The 23,285-nt window shown below is 43.8% G+C and overlaps 1 protein-coding gene across 28 annotated transcripts in view; it reads left to right on the top strand.

Annotated features, from left to right (window-relative positions):
- Positions 1-23,285, top strand: part of PTK2 (protein tyrosine kinase 2) — a 188,933-nt gene that overhangs the window by 1,657 nt on the left and 163,991 nt on the right. For 21 of the 28 annotated variants that reach the window (XM_065895490.1, XM_065895493.1, XM_065895492.1 and 18 more), the window contains exon 1: positions 20,074-20,268. In XM_065895490.1, the coding sequence (XP_065751562.1) occupies positions 20,074-20,268 (195 nt within the window). Of the gene's footprint in view, positions 1-20,041; positions 20,269-23,285 lie in introns of those variants that run through there. The other 7 variants (XM_065895471.1, XM_065895468.1, XM_065895470.1 and 4 more) reach the window with 3 other exon arrangements.

Raw genomic sequence — 23,285 nt, 5'->3', positions numbered from 1 at the left:
TCATTTTGATAGAGGTGGGCCTGGGCATGAGGGCAGAGCTCCCATGTGTAGAAGAGGGAGAAGGTAGGGATGGTGTCAAGGTCAAAGTCAGTCTGCGTGTAGGGCTGGAACAGGCCATCTCCTCAGATGGATCCTTCAGGAGCAGATTCTGACAATTATGGGGAGTTTGCACCCTGTCCCCTTCTGGGGCTGTGAGCCCACTGCCCGGTGAGCACACAGGCACCATCTCAGGACAGGTCCCCTCTGCCTTCTCCGCTTACTGTCTCGCCCTTAGGTGTTTATCCTGATTAATTTTTGCTGTGTGATAAAGACAAAGATGTTGCTGTGCAGAAATTGGCTGAATTGGTTATTTTAAAGTATAAAATTACTCCTTTTAGATAGAGACAAAGTAAAAAGCTCAAATCCAAAGAATATATATCCGAATCTCTGTTTGCAGTTAGACATTCTAGACCTCACATTTGATTTTATCAGCCACATTAACCTCGAAACACAGCCATGGCCCAATTTAAGAAGACATGTAAAATACTTACTAGAACAGGCTAAAAATAATAGAACAGACCTATATTTGTGTACTTTGAAGTGAAAACTTTATCCTTAAAACACTCTGGAGTCTTTTCTGTAATAAAGTTTATTGTACTGATGAACTTAGTTGAAAGAACCCACCTTAGATTCCACCTGCTGGAGGTTGTATTTTAACATATTTAAGAGCACTGTGTTATAAATTGTGTTCAACTATATCATAATTTCCTAGGCTTAAAGACAGTTTTAATTCAGGATATTGAAGTAAGTGCAAATGTTTACCGTGCTGTTAATTGGCTACAAGGCTACTAAGTGCAGAAAGCCCTGCTTGGAAAGTTCTTTGATTATATCAGTGTGTGCATTGTTCGTTTCATCTTTTTGAAAGACGGGGAAGGATTGAGAGGTGTCAGATTTGGTTGTTAGGAATAAATGTGTTGTTGATTTTTTTCTGTGTCTTTCAGTGGTAGATTGAGTTTGAATATACTATTAATAGTTCGTTTGTGTGATTCTGGATCCTGTGGTTGAAGTCATGCTTTTTCTGTATCAGTATTTTAAACTCCATCCATCCATCCATCCATCCATCCATCCATCCATCCGTCTCTGTGTACAGCCCATCTTCTCTTCTGTGTGTCAGACTCCAGGGGTCAGCTGCCTTTTGATACCTACATTTGTATTTTTCATAAGCATCTGATATCAACCAGAGAGGAGCCTCTTCCTTGTTACCGCTGAAATCGGTTCCTCCCCAAATCCTGTGTCTTAATAAACATGTCAAACCCCCATCCACTCAGTTGTTCATGCCACAGACCCAGGATGCCTCTTTGACGGCTTCTTCCATGTATAAGGGATCCATCTTTTTATCCTGATGATTCTGTCTCCAAAATCGGTCTTGAATTCCTCACCTTCTCGCCCCCTCTGGGCTATGGGAGTTGCTTCCTGTTGGTCTTCCTGTTTCCTCACATGTTCATCCTTCACACACCTGCTGGAGTGATTTTGTAAAAACATAAATCTGATGTTATTCTTTTTCAAACTCCCCAGTGGCTTCTCATTAGAATCTGATGGAATTGCGAATCCTTAACATGGCCTGCAGGGCTTCGCCTGATCTGGCTTCTGTCCACTGTCCCCAGCTTTGGGCCCTTGGCCTCTTGCTCATTTTGACTTTTCAGTGCCTGGGACACCCAAAGGCTTTCCTCTTAGGCCTTCTGCACCTGCAGTTGCCTCTTGTCTCCCTTCTCTGCCCAGCTGACTCCTGCACCTTTAGGTCTCAGCTAAACCAGTTTCTCTCTGGTGTTCCCTCCTTGAGCCTTTTCTTCTGTCTTGCACAACATATACTGTTATTTATCATGGTATATTGCGCTTGTTTGATCTCTTCTTTGCTAGATGGTAAACTTAACAAAGTCAGGGATTATGTCAGGTTTTTTCCTGCTTGACAAGTAATTGGCAGAGATAAATATTACCTAATGAATGAACAAATTCTGTATAGAGTTAACTAACCCTTAAAAATTGCTCAACAAAAGGAGTGAATTGGTCTTTGGGTTTCCTCTTGTAGCAGCACACATGCTACATTCAGTTCTCTCAACAGATGGGTCTGGGTCAGGCTCCAGGGTCTGATAGCTGCCCTCTGCCACGCCTGTGGGATCACAGCCATCCGATCTGACAGCTTGAGGAGCTAATTGACTCGTGGGGGAGACAGATTAAAAATATATTATTATGTAAGCATATAAACATTTCATAGTTATACTTATGTGGCTGTCTAGATACCTGTAAATTTACAGTAAAAGAAATCCAGTGCTCTCCCGAGGACTGACTGAGTTTTATGAGTGCACAGCCCAGGCAGCAGGTCATGGCGCCTCCACATAGCAGCCGCAGCGAACGCTGAGCTGAGTTTCCGTTCACCCTCTGCCTGCCCTCATGCAGCAGTGGTGTCCTCGGGCACTGCCCACCTCCCTTCCATCCTGTCTCCCCCTCCCCACCTCCTGCAGGCTCCAGCCTCGCAGCACTCCGTGCACCTAGCTTTCTGAGAGGACCCTGCTGGGTTGTGCCCCGCCTGTCCCTTACGCTTTCGTTGCTCCTGTGTGGAACTTTCCTTCTTGTTCACACGTGAAGCCTTCAGGACTCTGCTCCGCGCGTGGCCCTCTGTCTCTCACCGGCCCACAGGGCTGGGCGCTGCACACACTGGCATAGCTGGCGACTCACTCAGCTCTGCTTACTTGCTTGTCTCCTGTTACCTGGCTGTCAACTTCTTACAGGCCTTCTTACTTCGTAAATCCCTCTGGTCGGACATCTTGTCAGCACTCAGTTGTTTGCTGAGTGAAAAAGAAGGCTGAACTGGTAGTCTGGACCATTTCGATTCAGGCCGAGAGGGTGGGGAGGGTGCTCCGTGCTCTAGGGGTTCTGCACGTGAAGGCGCTGAAACCCGAAGGTGTTGGCGTGTCCCAGAGGATGTGGGCTTTCCCACTGACTGCAGTTTGAGTTGCATTGAGGCCGATGGGGAGGGCGAGCAGGGAAGCCTTGTCCTCCACCCTGTTTCTTCGAGGGGGTGGGGTGGGGCTCTTCTTTCTGAGACTCCCCCTGCCTCCGAAGACCGGGACTCCCTAGGTGGGTGCCAGGCCTAGTCAGGCCCCTGTGCACGGACTGGGCGCCGTCTTCCCTCTCCCCGGGAGCCTCATCGCCGCACGGGAGGTAGATCTTGTCTGCCTCAGTCCCTCACCATCATCTGTCAGTTCCTTGAACTCTTCCTCAGGTGGTGGATGCTTTTCCTTCCACCCGGGACACCCTGTCCTGTCACAGTTCCCTCTGTGACCGCAGCCACTCCAGCTCGGATTCCTTGATTATCTCCTCATGGCGCTGGTCCCTTTCCTCACGTCATAGTGAGTTAACCGTGGGTAAATGGTAGTGCAGTGTGTTTGTATCCCTCGCATGCAGCAGGCATATCGAGTACGTGAGTTTATGCTAAATCGAGAATGTGGAAGTAACAGGTGTCTCTGTCACTGCAGAGGAGAAGGAGAGGGCAGTTAGGCAGTGCCTGAACAGAGATAAGGAGAGCAGCTAGCTGTGCGGGGTCACCGGGAGCTCCCTTTTCTCTCCTGTTTCGAATCTTGTTAGCATCCCTTCCCTCACCCACAGAGCCGGTAGCGTGGGGATTCAGATACCTTTCTCTCTGATTCTTTCACTCGTCCACATTGTATTTGGGGAAGAGGCCGCTAGTTCTCCCCAGGGTTCTCTCCACACACAGTTCTAGAGCTCTAGTTGGACATGGGGTTTTTGCTCAGATGTGCCCTTGTCAGCCAGGTAGGGAAAATGAGTGCCCCAGTTTATCCGTCTTGACACTTGCCACCCACCCACGACTCCCCCGCCGGGTCTCCTGGTTTGGACAATAAGCTGTATGAGTGTGTCCTCCTTGGCCCCCCTGGTGAAATGGGACCCTCCTCCTGCCACCACCATCCTCCCCGCTCCTCTGCTTTCCCTTCTGTCTTGCTCTCCTCACCAGCTCACGTACTGTCCGTGGTTCACCTCTTGGGCTCGCTTGCTCTCCTACAGTGAAATGCACACCTAGGAGGCAAGGAGCCAGTCTGCCCTTGCTCACTGCTGCGTCCAGTGCCTCGTGTATGGCAGACGGCTGTCGTGAACAGATGAACGCCTTAATGGAGTGAGTCATCTTGTCTGCCTGCAGCAATAGAGGTCTAAGTCTCTGGAAGCCAATGAGAAGGGTGATGGAGGCTTTTTTGGGAAAATTAAAAAACTGTTGAGTTCTTTCTAGTGCTTTAATGGTTAGTGATACTGATTTTTAAAAATAGTGTTCACAAATCTTTAATTTCAGATTCGCCTGTAATTGTTTAAACTGTAAGGAATTTATTGTAAATTCAACAGTTTTCTGTATTTCATAACTTGGTCAGTTTTCAGTTAAAGAGAAAGAGCTAATGTTAAAATAATTAGGGACTTCCTTGGTGGTCCAGTGGGTAAGACTCCACGCTCCCAATGCAGGGGGCCCGGTTTCAATCCCTGGTCAGGGAACTAGATCCCGCATGCATGCTGCAACTAAGAGTCCACATGCTGCAACTAAGACCTGGTGCAGCCTAAATAAATAAATATTAAAAAAAAATTATCACTGAATATTTTTGTTTTGCATTTAAGTAATATTTGTGTAAATTTATGTAATATTATTGACATTTAGCTCACATAATTTAGGTTTATGATTAGGTGTATAGGTATTATCGTCTTTAACTTCTTTAACTTATATACATTTGTGTTTTTATTCCTTTCTTCCTGAAAGGTTGTATAAATTGAGTCATATTTTAAGTATTTTGTAGGAATTTGTTGAAAAGAAACCAATGGCAGTAAATTTTTTCTTTGAGTAAAAAGACAGACTTTGGTTTATTCTGTGGTTCATGTAGCTTTGGTTCATTTTTTTGTGTTCTTATTCTCAGATGTCAGTGAATTCTTTTGTTTTTTGCCTGTTATCACAGTGTTCAGTTGAATTTGCAGACTTACGGATAGGAAGTTTTACCAGTTACAGCAGTTTTTGAAGTTAATTTTTTTTTTTTTTTCTATTCTGTTTTGATGGGGCTGTGTTGAAGCTGTAGATCAATTTGGGAGAATGCCCTGTGAACAGTATTGAGATTTCTGGTGTATCTATGCGGTATCATACACTAGTGTATAGTAGATCTTAGTGTGGTGGTCTGGACTTTTTTTGATGCGATTTGGTTTTGAAGTTTAATTTTCCAATTGTTGGCCTAGTATGCAGAAATAGATTATCTTGTTAGCTTATCTTGTGGCCTTACTATAAATTCACTTATTAGTTCTGGTGGTTTATTTGCACAAGTAGACAGTCCTAAAAAACTATAATCATGTAATCTGTAAATAAAAACTATTTTTCTCTACAATCTTTTTTTTTGTTTTTGCGGTACGCGGGCCTCTCACTGTTGTGGCCTCTCCCGTTGCGGAGCACAGGCTCCGGACGCGCAGGCTCAGCGGCCATGGCTCACGGGCCCAGCCGCTCCGCGGCATGTGGGATCGTCCTGGACCGGGGCACGAACCCATGTCCCCTGCATCGGCAGGCGGACTCTCAGCCACTGTGCCACCGGGGAAGCCCTCTCTACAATCTTGATGTCTTTTGTTTCTTTGTCCTACCTTTTTGCCTGCCTCCACTTGGACCTTCATCCCAGGGTTGAGTAGATGGCAAGAAGGGATGTCCTTGTCTTGTTCCGACCCTAAGAAGAAAGTACTCAGTGTTAAATAGGATTTAGCTCAGTTTTGTTTTTTTTGTTTTTAAGATATCCTTTATCAAATCAAAAAACTTCCAATTCCTGGTTTTCTGAGAGGTTTTTTTTTTTTAAGTCATTAGAGAGTGTTGAATTTTGTCAGGCTCTTTTTCTGTATCTGTTGATGTGATAATATGAATTACATTTTGATTGTTAAACCAACTTTGCATTCCTAAGATGAATCCCACCTGATGGTGATGGGTTATCCGTTACCCTATTTATACATCACGAGATTGAAGATGTAGGATTCTGTTTAGGGTATTTGTGTCTATTTTCATGAGGGACATCGGTCTGTAATTTTTTTTTCTTGTAATCTTTTTGTTAGTTTTTCATATCAGAGTTCTCATAAAACAAGTTAGAAAGTGTTCTCTTATGCATCCGTTTGTATGATATACAGCACAGCCAGAAAAATCCTCTACTGAAAGATGTGTACAGTCTGTCTTACTGAGAAAACCAAGGACAAACACAGGATCTGTTAACCAGGGTGAGGCCAGCCTGTTGATCTCCCCCGAGGTCTGTTTTGTTAACTTTTTTTTTTTAAGAGAAACAAAATTCTGCCAGAATATCATACCTTAATATTAATGTTTTTTTACTGTGAAAATCTTACTGCTTTGTAAAGTTGACAATTTCATTGAGAAGATAATAGTCCTGAACTGTTCTTCTTTCAGCTTTGTGTAGATTCACGATGGAATGGTATACCGGTGGCATGTTTTCAGTGTAAAAAATGCATAGTTGTTTATAGGACAAGGTTTAGGGGGAAAATCTAAAGGAACACTGTGCTTAATTTGGTTATTGGATTTAACAATACATTTCAAATATACCAGTTATTATCCCGGTAAGAATGGGAATCTGTTGTTTCCTTTTTGGACAAGGATTCATGAAGCTGTGTGCAGTCGTGCAGCAGTGTGCCCACTAGGAGCAGGGACGATGCTGACTGGGGACAGAGATGGGACTTTTGAAGTATGAGTTAAACGGGAGGGTCTTGCAGGGTTTCCACCTGGAGAACAATCCAGCTCAGAGCTCTCCTTCTGTAGCAGCTGTCGCCTGCTGCATGCTGACTTGGGTTCGTATGTCTTGCTGAGCATTGTATGCTTATCCTCTCCCCCCGTAGGGGAGGTGCTGTGACTCCCACTTCACAGAGCGTGGCGCGACTGAGAGCCCCAGAGCTGTGAGTGGGCACCGGCCCCTGCAGTATCTTTCTGGCTGTGTTGTTACCAGACGACGTGTGCTACTCCTTCATCAGGTTCTTGCCCAGAGGTCCTGCCTGAGCTCTTCCCTGAGACCAGCTTCTTCTGTTGGATTTCCACTTGTCTTCAGTTACAGCCCTGAGATCATACTGGGCTTCTTCTTGTAAAGGGTTATTTGTGTGATTTAGGTGAGGTTTGAGCTGTTTGTAACCTCCAGGGTCTTGCCCATAGAAAGTAGGTGAGCAGTTTAAGGGAGAGAGAATTCAGTCTCGCTTCTGAGGGCTGTGCCTGACCAGGGCAGGTCTCCACAGCCATTGCTGCTGCAGTGTTCTTGTCATAATTTATTCTCCCCTGTGTGGGCTGGCTTCTGCATATATTGTTTTAAAAACTTTACTGTGGAAAATTTCTGGTGAAACGTAGTATGTTGAACATACTCTTGCACTCAGAACTGGGGATTAAGTGCAATTAGCCATGCTTTCTTTCTCCTGGCTTCCCGGAATCCTGTCGGGAGGTGGAGGCGTTCTCTTCTGGAGGCGCTGGTCCAAGGGGAAAGGCAGGTCCTGACCTTCGGGCATCTCTGGCCGAGGCGCTGGTCCAAGGGGAAAGGCAGGTCCTGACCTTCGGGCATCTCTGGCCGAGTGGCTGCTTCCCTGCTCAGCACAGGGTCCCTGACAGACAGCCAGGTATTTAAAGACAGCCTCTGCTTTCAATGGGAGACCAGAACAGAGAAACAAGCAGAAAACAGTCTACAGAGATGAAACAGCAAGAGAAGGAAGCTGAAAGAACACAATAGAAGTTCCAGTGTCAGGTTTCCAGAGTGCTAAGAGGAGATGTCACCTGCGTGAAAGACAAACAATTCTTTTAAAAAGTACATTCAAGAACAAGAAAATTAAAAGTAAGAAAGCAGAAACAAACTCAGCAGCAGCATTGGGAAGTAATGTGGATGGTCTCTCTCAGAACATGGAAAGGAAAGACAAATGGGGGAGAAAAGAAAGAAAGTAGGGTGATGAATTCAGAAGGTTCAGTATCCAAATAGTAAACGTTGCAGAAAGAGAAAAAGGATAAAATCATCAAAGAAATGATGCAAGAACATTTTCTGAACCAAAGGAGAAGGGTTTCTGGATTGAAGCTTCTCAAATGTTGAAGCCCGCCCCTGGAGCCGCCTCTCGGGCTCCCCCCTCACCCCGCCACCGCCGATGACTTGGGGCTTTTTCTTTACTGCTCTTACTGTAATTGTAATTTTTAAATAGTACTTGTTACAGTTGTAATTAAATAACCACACATGTGAGTTTATGTGTATGTGCGTGTGTGTAGCTCTCTCCTAACTAGGCTGAACGCTCTTCAGGTTAGGATTATATCTTTTTTTAATCCATACTAGTTACTAGTTGGCTCAATAAATGCCTTTAGAATTAATTACTCTAAGGGAGGTGTGGCCTACAGGGACAGGCATGAACAAATGGATGAGGCTGGCTGGCTGTGAAAGAGTGGGCAGTAGTAATAACACCTTGCAGCTGGCTCACAGCTGAGGCCAGGACAACACGGTGGCAACTGCAAGGATGGAGAATGGGCACTTGGTGCGTGTTGCCATGCAGCGACCCCCCCCCCCCCCCGCCCCCGCCCCCGCCCCCGCCCCAGCTAGAGACAGCCAACCGGAGTGGGGGGTAGCAGGGCTTGCTGAGCAAGGGTGTGGCCCCTGCAGCTCCCCTGCCTGCTGAGGCCCATGCACTTGGCCTGTGGCTTTGGGCCTTGGGCTTCTTTCTTCCCACATCCGGAAAGCAGGGAAAATAAGGTTGTTATGGGGATTAAATGATTTCACGTTCAAGTGCTTAGAATAGTCCTGGCATGGTAAATGCCGCATGAATAATTACTTAAATAAACCCCTGCGAGCCCCCGGTCTAATTCATACCTTCCTGTGTCATGAGCGGCCTTTACGATAATTAGTTCCAAATCAGACAGCCCAAATCAATCTCTGCATATTAGGAAAATCACTCTTTTTGATGCATAGCAGTTAACGCCACATTGAGAGTCCTTGCCATTATGCTGTTTTCATTTTGCACAGTGCCCACCCCCAAAGAGTGGCAGTATTTTCCCAAAGGTAAATTTACTTCTCCTCCTTAGGAGTACAAAGATTCATTTGTAGCTGAGAAATTATATATGTATTTTAAAAGGCTTCAAAGAACCCAAATCAAAATGTCAGTCATGTGTGTCATGCCCCGCCCCCTCCCATCCCCAGCCTGAGAGCAACTGTGGTGGCCCGAGGCTTATTCCCCTTTCCAAAGTAAACATACAGAAGTCAGGGCTCCCTGCTTCCCCTCCCTGTAACTGGAGTGCCTCCTTCATCTGGCTTGAGTTCAGGCATTTAGACCTGAGTTGTTCCAGTAACAAATACCAAACTGAATTGATCCTTTTACTTCCTGCCCATCCCCCTTCCACCAGCAAACAGCATCTGCCCCTCCTGTGTTCCTTATCTCAGTGGAATGGTATCACTTTCCCACTTAGCTGCCCAAGCCAGAAAAATGGCTGCCGCGAGTTGATCAGTCCTGTCCTCTTGGATTTTTTTATAGCTTTCAAATCTTTTTTCTCCTCAGGCCATTTATCCTGTCTGAATTATAACAGAAACCTTCTGATTGGTCTGGATGGGCTGAATTACTGCCCAGGTGCATATCTAACGCCAGGCAGGCTCTGAACCTGCCTCTGCAGCTGGGCCTTGGCCTGCTTCCCTGTGGATGGAATTAAAGGCACGTCGGCTTTGCACTGACTCCCTGGAGCACTCTCACCTACAGCAGCGACCATATCTTTTGTTGGGTCTAAGTTTTGATACCCATTCTCAGGATCCCAGCTTGTAACTCACCTTATATCGGAGCCCTGACCATGTCGCGAGTCTGAGCTGGACCCTTTCTTTCCTCACCATGCCCCTGCCACCCCCAGCACTGGTTTTTTTTTCTTTTTCCAATTAATTAATTAATTTTTGGCTGCATTGGGTCTTCGTTTCTGCGCGCGGGCTTTCTCTAGTTGTGGCGAGCAGGGGCTACTCTTCGCTGTGGTGCGCAGGCTTCTCGTCATGGTGACGTGGCTTGTTGCGGAGCACGGGCTCTAGGCACACAGGCTTCAGTTGTTGTGGCATGCGGGCTCACGTGGGCTCAGTAGTCGTGGCGCATGGGCTTAGCTGCTCCGCAGCATGTGGGATCTTCCCAGGCCAGGGCCTGAACCCGTGTCCCCAGCATTGGCCGGCGGATTCTTAACCACTGCGCCACCAGGGAAGTCCCCAGCGTTGAGTTCTTAGTGCACTTGTCTGTGGTGGCTTTTCTCATGAGGTCCTGTTATCAACGTGTCCTGATTGCTGGGAGAATGCCTTATATGTACTCTTCTCTAATACATTGGGGGGTTGGAAGAGGTTGAATTGATTGGTGGAAAGTAAATGATATACTAAAGAAAATTATAATATAGCTTGGTAGTTTTGATGCGGGTAACCTACCAGACTAAACTTGCATAGGGTTCACGTGGTGATCTTGGCTGGGGTTGGGTAGGTTTGTGCTGGGGTGGCTTGCACACTCCCCATGGTGCTGTGCTGCGGGCCTGTGGCTCATTCTTGGACTGGCAAGTATCTGGTGTGGAGGTGAACTCGTAGCCATGCAGCTGTGTGGTCTGGGCAGTCGCCTAACCTCTCAGCACCTCGGTGTCCACTCGTGTAAATGAGGCGACTTACCGTGTAGGGTTGCTGTGTGGATGAGATGAATCGGATGAGTGAGTGGAACCATCAGAGTGTCACGGTTTTCCTGCTGTTTGAAGGACTCCTCTTGAGTTAGTCTTTTCCTAAATAAGCACATCTTTTTGATGCTATATGAGGTACATTTAGATATAAACTTATAAGCACTGAAGTGCTGAAGAAATTATTTAAAGTAGGTTTTCTACATTGATTTTGAACATCTGCTTTGATAAATTCTGTTTCAATTTACATCTTTAAATATTTAATTATAAAATAATATTACGGAAAAATACTTTAACCATGTTTCTTTCATCTGGGGGATTTATTGATACATTTAGTAACAAAGAAGTGTTTGTGAAAGTCTATCATGATTAAGGTGTTCAGTAGTAATGAGGAGTCAGCCTGGCTCCAGGGAGATAGTCCTTAGTGTTGCCCTTCCCAGGAGACCTGTGGGGGGTTGTGTCATGTGGCCCAGGTTCACCCAGGCACGCATTCCATCCAGCCACACTGCCATCTGTTCTTTTTCATCATAGTAGCTGCTTATTGAATGACAGCAGGAAAGATAGGGAAATTGCCTTCCTCCTATTATGGACTCCACCCATGGCCAGTCAGCCCCAGAGAAGTTGCAGAAGTATCCGTGACAAGATGTAGATCCACAAGCTTTCTCCCTGAGATTGCGTGTGCAGGAGTGGAATCTGCTTTAGACGGCGTCCTTCCTTTCATTCTTTTATTCATTGTCTACATTTAGAGCTTGCTAGTGTCGTTGGGACTGCAGCAGTGAACAGTTGTGTGTGTGCACTCATGCTGAGAAAATGGACTGCTTCACTGAGCTTTAGGATTTTAGGGGCAGAGAATGTCGTTAGGCTGAACTTGATGGGCTCCTTGGTGTTTAGGTATACAGTGTACCTGGACTGAAAGAGTTTTTCAGAGCTTCAGTCTCACTCAGTCACAATCCAACCTGGAATATAGAGTGTCTTTCATCTTAGATTTTTATACCTGCCTAACGGAGCTAGTACCACCCACCTCTAACAGTCGTGGTGAAAATGAAATGAAATGAGATAACGTATGTTTGTGCTTTGCATTAGAGCCACTAAGTAAGTGACAATTTAGATTATTTGTAATGAATGTTGGTAGCGGCTGGACTTTTGATCTTAAAGCTGGGGTCTCTGTATGAGTTTTAGGGGAAGATGAACTTGCAATCATGTACAAACATTTGTGCTTGTGTCTTTGCATTTTCTGGAGGACATGTCCATGTTTTTCAATAGATTCTTAAAGACATCTGTCAACAGTATGCATACACGTGCATGTGTATGTCCATATATCATAAATGCAGTTAAGAGCTCCTTTCATAGAAGATGATAAATTAATAGTAATTTCATATTTGCAGGCATCACACATTTTACTTGTTTTGCAGAATAGCACGTGCATGTACAATTAAAAGAGCGGCAGAGGCAGAAATGCAAAAATCAAGAACAGTTGGCATTTATAAAATGTGCCTGTGTGAATTGCTTCTTTGCTGGATTGGTAACTGGCTCAGGCAATTAATTTTAGCCAGTGCGCTCTGGCATTGCGTGTTGCTTTTGGTTGATCAGTTGTTGGATAAGAGTCTTAAAGATGTATAACTGAAGTATAGCATCCATACTGTAAAGTGCACAAATCATACGTAGCCTGCTGCAGTTTTTACTGCCACCTTCCATACCGGTGTTTAGAATGTTACCAGCTCCCAGCAGCCTCCCTCCTGGCCCCTTGTAGTCAGTATCCCTGAAAAAGAAACCAGAGTTGGTTTCTATCACCATGACTCGGTTTTGCTTGTTTTTGAATTTTGTGTGTTGTTTTGCCTATCATAACATCTGTGAGATTCATTCGCGTTGTTGCATGTAGTACTTGCTCATCGTTTTTCATTGCTATATGGCTTTCCATTTAAGAATACACCACAGTTTATTTTATTGATGGCTATGTGGGTTTTCCCGGTTTTGAACTATTATGAATAATGCTGCCATGAATATTGCATGTGTCTTTTGGTGAAGATGTGCGTGTGTTTCTCTTCAGCATATACTTAAGAGTAGAATGGCTGGTAATACTGTATATATCTTTTCACCTGTAGTAGAAACAGTTTCCCAGAATGCCTGTATCACATCACACCCCCGCCAGCAGTTGTATCAAAGCTCTAGGTTGTTCTACGTCATTGCCAACAGTTAGCATTGTTGGTTTTTAAAAATTTGGAGCCATGGAAAAATGTACTTTAAAAAAATCAATTTTAAAAATTGAGGAAATTTACCATTTTGGAGTATACCATTCAGTGGTTTTAAGTTTACAGTTGACCTTGAACAACACTGATTTGAACTACGCAGGTCCACTTACACGCGAAATTTTTCAGTAAATATATTGGAAAAAGTTTTTGGAGATTTGTGACAATTTGAAAAAATTCACAAATGAATTCTGTAGCCTAGAAATATTGAAAAAATTAAGAAAAAGGTATGTCACAAATGCATAAAATATATGTAGATGTACTTGTAACATACAAAATATGTGTTAATTGTTTATGTTATCGGCAAGGCTTCTAGTCAACAGTGGGCTATTATCAGTTAAGTTTTAGGGGAGTCAGAAGTTACACATGCATATTCAAGTATGCAGGGGGTTGGTGCTCCAATCCCCGCATTGTTCAGTGGGCAACTGTGTGCACCAGTTTGTGCAACCATCACTCTTCAACTCCATCTCAGTTAAAAGTACTAGTTCCTCAGCAGTGATTCAGAGTTCGGTTACCACGTATATGAACTATGAGTAAATGCATAAAGTACAAACCCATTTTACAAATGACTACATAAATAACAGGTGTGAATTATAATCCGTGACCAGTCATGTCACTTCTCTCAAAGTCTGTTGGTGACTGGTCAGTGCACATCTGTTGTTCAGTTTATACACAGACAGCAGAGTGTGTAGTCTCTTTGTTTGCCAGTGATAAATCCATGTGACATTTTACAAAAATAGCTAATCAAAGGAGGAAATTGGCCAAGGAGGATGAAGTATAGAAATGAAACAAAAAGTGAAAAACACTGGAAGTAAAACTGGGTGTAAGTGAAGATTTGAAAATATTGACAGTAACATGGTAACTGTGTAACAAAATGAGCCGAGAGGTAGGTGTGCATGGAGCTGTGGTGTGAACCAGCAACTGTGATCTCATCATTCAGCCAGTGGACCAAGGAGTGATTTCAACTTTTAAAGCCTATAGACAGACTTTGGACAGGCTGTTAATGCTACAGTTGGAGATAGAGCAAATGAAAAAATTCAGGCATCCTGGCAGGAAGTAACAGAGTGATAGGTGTGCAGTATGGCAGAAACTTTTACTACACTGTGGAAATAACTTTGCAAGATTCTAATTGAACATAAGCGGAGTTACAGAAAAAGTAGCCGACTCTAGGAATGTTGACTTTGCTGTTGAGCCAGACATGCTAGACGTGCAGCCAAAAGAACTTAGTAAAGGTGGTCTCCTTGACATAAATGAAGAAAATAGTTGTGACAAAAAAAAGATGTCACTGAAGAAGTGACATGGCAAAAAAGTTCGCATTAGAGGAACTTTCAGAGGTATTTCATGACACTGAAAATACAGAGGATAAAATGTAAAAGGAAGGTGACCCAAACTTAGGAAGGAATGTGACATTTTGTCAAGGCATTGAAAAGATGCTCACTCTGTATCTTTAGTTTAACAATGAGAAGAAGAAGGCAAACACTGTTCAGATGGCTTTTGGTAGTCATTTGATGTCCCACACTCCCACTCAAAGCGAGAACCACCTCTGCTCATGTTAGTTGAATATATGCTCTGTCAGTTGTCTATTGATGAAAACAAGTCATCCCAACACTTAGTGGCTTCAGATGACACGAGTTATTCGTAGTGCTCAGATGTGCAGTCTGGGCATGGCTCGACAGGGACAGCTCATCTCTTTCTGTGCGGTGTTGGCCGAGGCAGCACGACTGGAAGCCAGTGGGTCTACTCAGGTGGCTCTGCCCCAGGGCTCGGAAGTTGACGCTGCCCGTCAGCTGGAAGCTTAGCTCAGGCTGCGGTTCTTGGAGCTCAGATCTTCTTGGGTTGCTTGAACTTCTGTACAGCATGGTGGTCAGGTTTGTGAGTGAGCATCCCAAGAGAGCCATGGGAACCTAGGTTCCTTTCTTTCTTTTTTTGGTGTTGCCTTTTAGGACTTAGCTTAGGATGTATCTTAGCCTAGTCTGAAGCCCACCCGGATTCAAGGGGAAGGAAGGTAGACTCCGCCTCTTGAAAGGAGTATCAAAGTCACACTGGAAGAAGAGAATTGGGAGAGGGGGAGTTTGGAAAATATAAACAGCCACACATTGCTATTATAATATTAAACATTTAAGTAATTTAATGTTGGCTTCTCTGTCTAGTAAAATCACTATAGGACATTTAGGATATTCAGGTTAGATATTTTATGAGAAAATAAACCCAAATCTTGTGTAAAAGAACAAAATTAAGGAGAAGAAAACTTTCACACTAGTCTAGTTTGTTTAAGGATTTCCTTTAGGGTCATTATCAGATTCTTAGAAACTCTTCAAACCTGTTGATGTCTTAATTTTTTAAAAACTGCAGCTGTATCAATTTGCATTCTTTGTTTCTACTCTCATATTCTGGCAAGCATCTCAAGTTTTATTAAAGGGCCGGCTTATTTCAAGCGTAATGAGGTTACTGTCCTGGTGGGATCTTAGTATGTACAGTGAATATAAACTAGGCAGCTCTGGAGTAAGATGATTGTTGTGATCCTTGTACTTTTCTCCCTCTTCTGTATGTGCTGTTTTATGGAACATTTATATCGGATTGTGGGCTGAGCCTTGGGCTCAGTGCCAAGGTTGTCAGTACCTGTTTCCTCACACCTGCCTTGGGACTGCCCTACTTGTCCCAAGAAAAGAAGTTAGGCACTGAAGTTAGTATGTGAATGAAAGGGAGACCTGAAGCTGGAAGGTCAGCGGCCACCACTGACAGGCCATCTGCTTTCCCATTTCCCATTCCAGTGCACTGGCCTCTTGCTGTACCAGGCAGCCTGGTGCCTGAGCCTGGACTCGGCCAACTGTGGCCAGCAGACTGGAGTTGGTGCTGGAACCGTTAACAGTGTAGGACAAAGTAAGGGTAGAATATGGTGTAAGCATCTAGAAACCTCTATAGCAACTTGACAGTAATTTATGTTCACTGACTCTGATGATAGAAGTTTCGTGCTTGGCTTTTGTATGCTTTTATTTTGAAATTTCATTTTTCTGGAAATTCCTCTTTATTGTATTTTACAAAAGTGTTGGTCTGTGACAGGTCTGTGGTCCTTTACCACAGATAGCTGGGAGAGTAGGGGTCTAAACCACGTAAATAAGCCAACTTTAAAAATCTTTTCATTTCCATGTCTTTGATAGTTTTTTGAAAAAGATATTCTGTAGTATGCATAAGTAGCCGATGCCTATGACTTGTTAATCTTGAAAAGTTCTAAAAAATACAACTGGCCACAGATTACAGAGGGCTACAATTACAAAATCTATAAAAGCCTACCTCTCTGGTAAAGGAGGGGGAAGGGCTTTTGTCACTTAGAGACACAGAGAGTTGGCAGCCCTAATGGTACAGCTTTAGCCATGGGTCAAAAACAAATAGAGAACCACACGAACAACAGAGAATTCTGTTAATTGTTTGGAAACAGAATAGTCAGTGTAGCAGAGAGCAACGCTTGGGACTTTTCATTCCGTAGTGGACACCATCCCACAAACTGACTAATCCACGGTTTTGTGACCCAGATGCCAGGCTCTCAGAATCTGCAAGCCCATCATAAAGACAGACTTGGAACGCCACCACCAGGGGAGTGGGTGGTGGTTAACTGACACACACGGAACTGTCCAGAAGGGTCAAGGAAGGCTCGCTGGTGGAGATGTTGCCAGTTTGAGAATTTATAGCACAGATCGGATTTCGACACATTCTGTTTTAGGAAAACTGCTTCGCTCTGGTGACATTACAGCAATGGTTTATCTTTTAAAGAATGTTTAGGCCTACTTTTTGAAGGTTTATGAAGGATTTTGCCATTGATGCTTAGCCACAGAGGTATATCCAGATTGTGTGTTGTTTCTGGTTTAGCTCCTCCCTTGACACGCTCACTATTATGTGTTCTGCTGACTCTTGAGCAGCGTGGGCCCCAGGGTGCCAGCCCTCCGCGCAGTCGAAAATCTGCGTATAGCTTGTGGTCAGCCCCCTGTGTAACGGTTCCCCTGTATCTGCGGTTCCGCTGCTGGGGATTCAGCCAGCCAGGGATTGTGTGGTACTGTAGTGTTTATTTACTGTTGAAAAAATATGTGCACATAAGTGGACCTGGGCAGTTCAAACGGGTGTTGTTAAAGGGTCAACTGTAGTGATTTTCCGTCACTTCATCACTAGTATATCATTTCTTCCGACCACTCCGGAGGAGTGGTGTTTCTTTTCAGGAAGCAATTGATAATATATTTATTCATCCTTATCATCTCATTTGAAGAGCGAAAGAGATAACTAAGATATCAGAAGTACAGCTGATTTTGTTATGATCCAGCAACCTTGCTAAATTCATTTATTAATTCCATTAGTTTATCTATAGATTCTTACAAATTTTCTTTATACATAGTCGTGTAGTAACGATGGTTTTATTCTTTCCTTCATACCCTGTGTTTTTACCTCCCTTTTTTGCCTGTGGAACCTGGCTAAGACTTCTGGAACACTGTCAAGTTAGGGATGGTGATGCTGGGCATTCTTGACTTAGCCCAGTCTTGGGGGGCGGGACGGGGGGGGAGGGACTCTTTTCCAGCAGTATTAATTTAAGTTTAATGTAGACACTTTCATTAGATTAAGGAAGTATTTTCCTATTTCTGTCTTGCTAAGAGTTTTTATTATGAGTGAGTGTTTGGTAAACTTTATCAGTTGCTTTTTCTGCATATATTAAGATAACTCTGGTTCTCCTTTCTGAAAATATGGTGAATTACATTGATTGCTTTTTTAAAATTAAGACTTTATTTTTCCTAAAGCAGTTCTAAGTTCAGAGCAAAATTTAGGGGAAGGTACAGAGGTTTCCCACGTGCCTCCTCTGGTACATGCACAGCCTCCCCATTGTCAGCATCCCCACCAGAGCGGAACATGTGTTACAGTTGATGAGCCTGTAATGACACATCGTGATCACCCAAAGTCCGTCATTCCCATGGCGGTTCACTCTTGGCGTTGTACATTCTGTGGGTTTGGACAAACGTATAAGGACTCATATCCATCATTATAGTGACATACGGAGTATTTTCAGCACCCTAGAAACCCTTTGAGGGTTTGAGTTCCTTGTTTGGCTAATAAGTTACTTGAAATACATTGCTTAATTTCCAGACAGTTGGGAATTTGCTAGTTACCTTTTTTTGTTTTTTTTTTTCTGCGGTACGCGGGCCTCTCACTGTTGTGGCCTCTCCTGTTGCGGAGCACAGGCTCCAGACGCGCAGGCTCAGCGGCCATGGCTCACGGGCCCAGCCGCTCTGTGGCATGTGGGATCTTCCCGGACTGGGACACGAACCCGTGTCCCCTGCGTCGGCAGGTGGACTCTCAACCACTGCGCCACCAGGGAAGCCCCGCTAGTTACCTTTTTGTTGGTGTCCACCTTAATGCTAGACACAACACAGAGCATATATACTCTCAGGAATTTTAGTCCTTTGATATTTATTGGATCTTGTGCTTTCACCTAGCACGCGGTCAATTTTAGTAACTATTTCACCTGCAAAGATGAGTTGCTGTTGGGTGTAGTATGTTATATGTCAGTTAGATCGTTTATTCATCATGCTGTTCAGATCATCTGTATGCTGCCGAAAGGTAGGAGGGTGTATATAATCAGCTCTGCCCCTTGTCCCCTCTGTGTGTCTTCAACTTCCCTCTGCTTTCGGAGGTGCCCACTGGGCTTGGTTTCAGGACTGGTGGCTGTCGTCAAAGGACAAATAGCACCGTGTGTGTGTGTGTGTGTGTGTGTGTGTGTGTGTGTGTGTGTGTGTGTTAGTGCCTTTTCCTTAGCTCTTCAGGGTCTTGAATGCCCAGAATTGGCAAACACCCTTTAAGGAAAGGCGGCTGTTGAGGACCTATTCCTTCTCCATCTCTGTTGCCTCCTGCTGTCTTGGGCTCCACACATCTGGGTTGTTTTCTAATCCGGCTTCTCTGAGTTTTCTCAGTGGGAGTTGTGGTCTTGCCCAAGCTATTCCCTCACATTCAAATGGACATCCTCCTATCACACTTTATTTATTTATTTTAAATAAATTTATTCGTCTATTTATTTTTGGCTGTGTTGGGTCTTTGTTGCTGCACGTGGGCTTTCTCTGATTGCGGCAAGCGGGGCTACTCTTTATTGCAGTGCACGGGCTTCTCCTTGCGGTGGCTTCTCTTGTTGTGGAGCACGGGCTCTAGGCGCGCGGGCTTCAGTAGTTGTGGCTCGCAGGCTCAGTAGTTGTGGCTTGTGGGCTCTAGAGCGCAGGCTCAGTAGTTGCGGCGCATGGACCTAGTTGCTCCGCGGCATGTGGGATTTTCCTGGACGAAGGCTCGAACCTGTGTCCCCTGTATTGGCAGGTAGATTCTTAACCACAGAGCCACCAGGGGAGTCCCCTATCACACTTTGAAAAACTTAGTCATATGTGCTTTTTGGTTTTGTTTTGTTTTCAGTTGTGACTGAATTTTCAGTGTATGAAGAAAGAACTTGTATTTCACATAAAAGTTTTCAAAAGTAGGCAGCAAAATTAACATATTTGGCTCTCCAGTGAGATTTTCTCACAAATTTAAAGGCTGTGATTTAAAAGGAGGGTGGTGTTAAGTTATGTTGTTTACAGATAACACTGATTTTTTTTTTTTTTTTTTTTTGCGCGGTACGCGGGCCTCTCACTGTTGTGGCCTCTCCCATTGCGGAGCACAGGCTCTGGACGCGCAGGCCCAGCGGCCATGGCCCACGGGCCTAGCCGCTCCGTGGCATGTGGGATCTTCCCGGACTGGGGCACGAACCTGCGTCCCCTGCATCGGCAGGCAGACTCTCAACCACTGCGCCACCAGGGAAGCCCCAACACAGTGACTTTTGATGGAGCTGAGATAGGGTTCCTGGCCTTTTAATAGTTTGTTTAACCGATATTTATTATTCTACTGTGAATCAGGTACTGCTCTGGGTCTGGGGTTGGCAGGGGGTGGGGGATGGAATACAGTGATTATCTTGGTAGATTAGGTCCCAGTTCTCTTCAGGCTCAACTTCTGCATGTAACAAAATAGGGAGAGAATAAAGAGCAGTGTTGTTATGTCAGTATCAGCAAAACACATTTTAATCAGTAGATTTCAAATATTGTACACTGAAAATTTTTTTTTCCTTTTACAGAATATGACAGATACCTAGCATCTAGCAAAATAATGGCAGCTGCTTACCTTGACCCAAACTTGAATCACACACCGAATTCAAGTACCAAGACTCACCTGGGTACCGGTGTGGAACGTTCCCCTGGGGCCATGGAGCGAGTGTTGAAGGTCTTTCATTATTTTGAAAGCAACAGTGAGCCAACCACTTGGGCCAGTATTATCAGGCATGGAGATGCTACTGACGTCAGGGTAAGTACATTTTCCTAGAACACATCCTCAGTGTATATGTAGGTTAAATGATAATGGCACGTACCAAAAAAAGGCAGAGTAATAATTTTTATTCCCATATTTCAGAGATGTTAATTTTTCTCTGTAGTATTTATTGAGTTAATATGTGACGGACCAGAGTTTTAATTTATGTAAAATTTCTTAGAAAAATAGTAACTGCATCATATTATTCATATAATGCCATTGACTTGTTTTTCTCTCCTGTTTTTAAAAAAATTCTTTGAAGTATACAAGGAAACAAAGGAATTAAAATAGCCTCTAATACTGTTGAAATAAATTATTTTCTAGAAAGTGTAGTTTTGAAGGTATTTGCATGACTCCAGGTAGGATAGATTCTTAAAAAAAATATATGTGTATCTTCTATATACCAGACACTTGGCAAGGTTCTGGGGATATTAAAGGTCCTGGTCATACAGCTTCCAGTCTGTTGTGGGCGAGATGCCCATGGCCTTAATTGCAGTGCGGTGCAGGCAGTGCTTCCCGGGGTGTTGCAGATGACGAGGGCCGACAGGGGTGTCACTGTGTGTGACTGTGAGAGGTGGCTGGACACACGTTCCTCTGGGTGCTGGTGAGTGTGGGCGGTAAAGAATTGTGGGGGGAGCACAGTGTAGGCAGAGGTTGCTGAGAGTTAGGAGTGAGCACCGTGATCTCAGAAAACTGAGTTCAAAATGTGAATTTTCAGGATGTTTACTTTGATCAAGTGTTGAAGAAACCCCTCCTCCTTCCTGCTCTTTCACTTAGTCCCTATTCATCTTTAAGGAGGACAAGTGTCCAGCGAGCAGGACCATCAGATGTATCTCCCCTGCTTTCAGTAATAAAGAAGCAAAGTAATTTGTACTCTTTGACTTATATGCCTTAACTGTTTTTAAGTACAGTAAAGGGATTGGTAGAATTTAGATTTAAGGCTACATATTACATATGCGTTATATATAATATTCTGTTACCTCTTGGGATACTGTAATACTGACTATTCAAACAGACTAATTATTAAAAGGAGAATCCTTCAGTCAGGATTGAAACATGTGTTAGTATCTATTCATGTGCTGTACTTAAAATATAGTAGTCTCTTTTTACAAGCTTTCCATGAAGCTTGCTGGCTTTTTCTAGTTTTTCTATAGTTCTGTGTTATGTTTAACCTTATAAACACAGTCACTGGAGAGAAACCTTGTAAAGGTAACATTTATGGGAAGGCTGTTAGGGTATGTTCTAGTTTTTATAAATTTCAGATACAATGAGAGAGGAAATTCTTTAAACCATCGCATCGGCCTCAATAAACTTCAGAGCATTTGTGCAGGAGGGGAGCCTTTCAAAGATTATGAATTTGACAAGACATTAGCAAATGTTCAGAATTTATTATATCAGAAATTCACCTGGGAAGGACTCCGTGACAGATGTGCCATGGTTTTAGTATCACAGATGCTGCACATGAGAGGAATCATACCACGAAGAGAACCGGTGCTCACTGACACGTGTCCGCCTGTAGCCAATGTTAAAATCTTACCAGACATCAGAACACTCATATTGTGAAGAAAAATTTAAACCAGATACAAATACATAAGTTATGAGAACATATTTGTTAAACGTTTATGAAGATCAACACGAGCAAATCTGTGTGGCCAAAGGGCAAGTTGTTTTATTTCACAGTAATTGATAAATGTCTGGAATTTAGCAAGTCTTAGCAGCTGATGATTGAGTTTTCAGCATGAGGCAGAGAAACCTCTATTGGCATTGCTTGAACCCAGCCCTCTCCTGGAGGAGCATGAAATCAACGTAGTGCTGGGTCACTGTGATGGCAGGTGGGTATTATTCATAACCCACTTCCTTCTACTGCTGTAACATTTGAAAATGCAGTATTTTCATGTAAGGTAATTAATGGATGGATCTAAAAATCAACCATTTTCTGAAAGGAGGTAGCTTATTTTTATCCAGAGTTGATGAATAATTAGATTGAGTCTCAGACTCTGTTGCTGCACTGCCCGATGTGGTAGCCGTGAGCAGCTGCTGAATACTTGAATGTAGCTAGTCTGAACTGACGTTTTGTAAGTGTAAAAAGACAACTGGATTTCAGAGATTTAGTATGAAAAAGAATGTAAAATCTCATCAGTAATTTGTTATAATTTTGTTTTTGGCATGCTAGGTTAAAGAAAATACATCATTAAAATTGAATTCACCTGTTTCTTTTTACACTTTTTTAAAGTGACCGCCAGAAATTTTAAAACAACATATGTAGCTTGCATTATATTTCTGCTGGACAGCTGTGCTCTATAGAAAGTAATTATCTGAGAGACTGCTTGACTCAGAAGAACCAAACCTTTGGAGGAGTTGAAAGGTTTATTTTCACCAGGAAAAATCTGGATTCTTGTTATAATTCATTACAGAGGTTTTATTTCTCATGCTTTAATAGATTTCACTCCTATTACATATTTGTGCTAATTATACATTAATTGTATAGAGGATGCTGAAAGGATTCACAGAACTCCACTGGGAATAGGTAGAGTATATACAGCAGCAGTAGGAACACGGTACTCATTGAAGGGCTTTGGACACCTCAGGCATAGGCCTCGTGGCCTTGGGTGCTCCCAGCCATCACCGGCCACGTGTGCAGCACCCAGGTGTGAGGAGGGCTAAGGCCTCCTTGTGGTGGGATCTGTGAGATGGGCACAGAGGCATGTTCCATCTCCGTAGCCAGCCTTGCCCTGTGTAACTGCCCAAGTGCCACCAAAATCAGGTGCAAGTTGGAAATCCAGTTATAATTACTAAACAGTGGTGCGGGCTAGTTGTGTCCTGCCCCAAATAATCAGTAGCCCATGGTCGCAAACCTCACTTATCTTGGCCATAGCTGAGTGTCAGTATCATGCTTCAGGCAGCTCTGGAGATAAGTGTGGGGTCAGTGCAGAAGAGCCAAGATTAACCCGTGGTGGACAATACTGAATAAGACTTGTCATCTAGAAACATTGTAGTGACACTTCAGAATAATA

Source organism: Phocoena phocoena, chromosome 17 (assembly GCF_963924675.1).
Source record: "Phocoena phocoena chromosome 17, mPhoPho1.1, whole genome shotgun sequence".
Classification (NCBI taxonomy): domain Eukaryota; kingdom Metazoa; phylum Chordata; class Mammalia; order Artiodactyla; family Phocoenidae; genus Phocoena; species Phocoena phocoena.
This window is presented reverse-complemented; position numbering and strand designations above follow the sequence as displayed.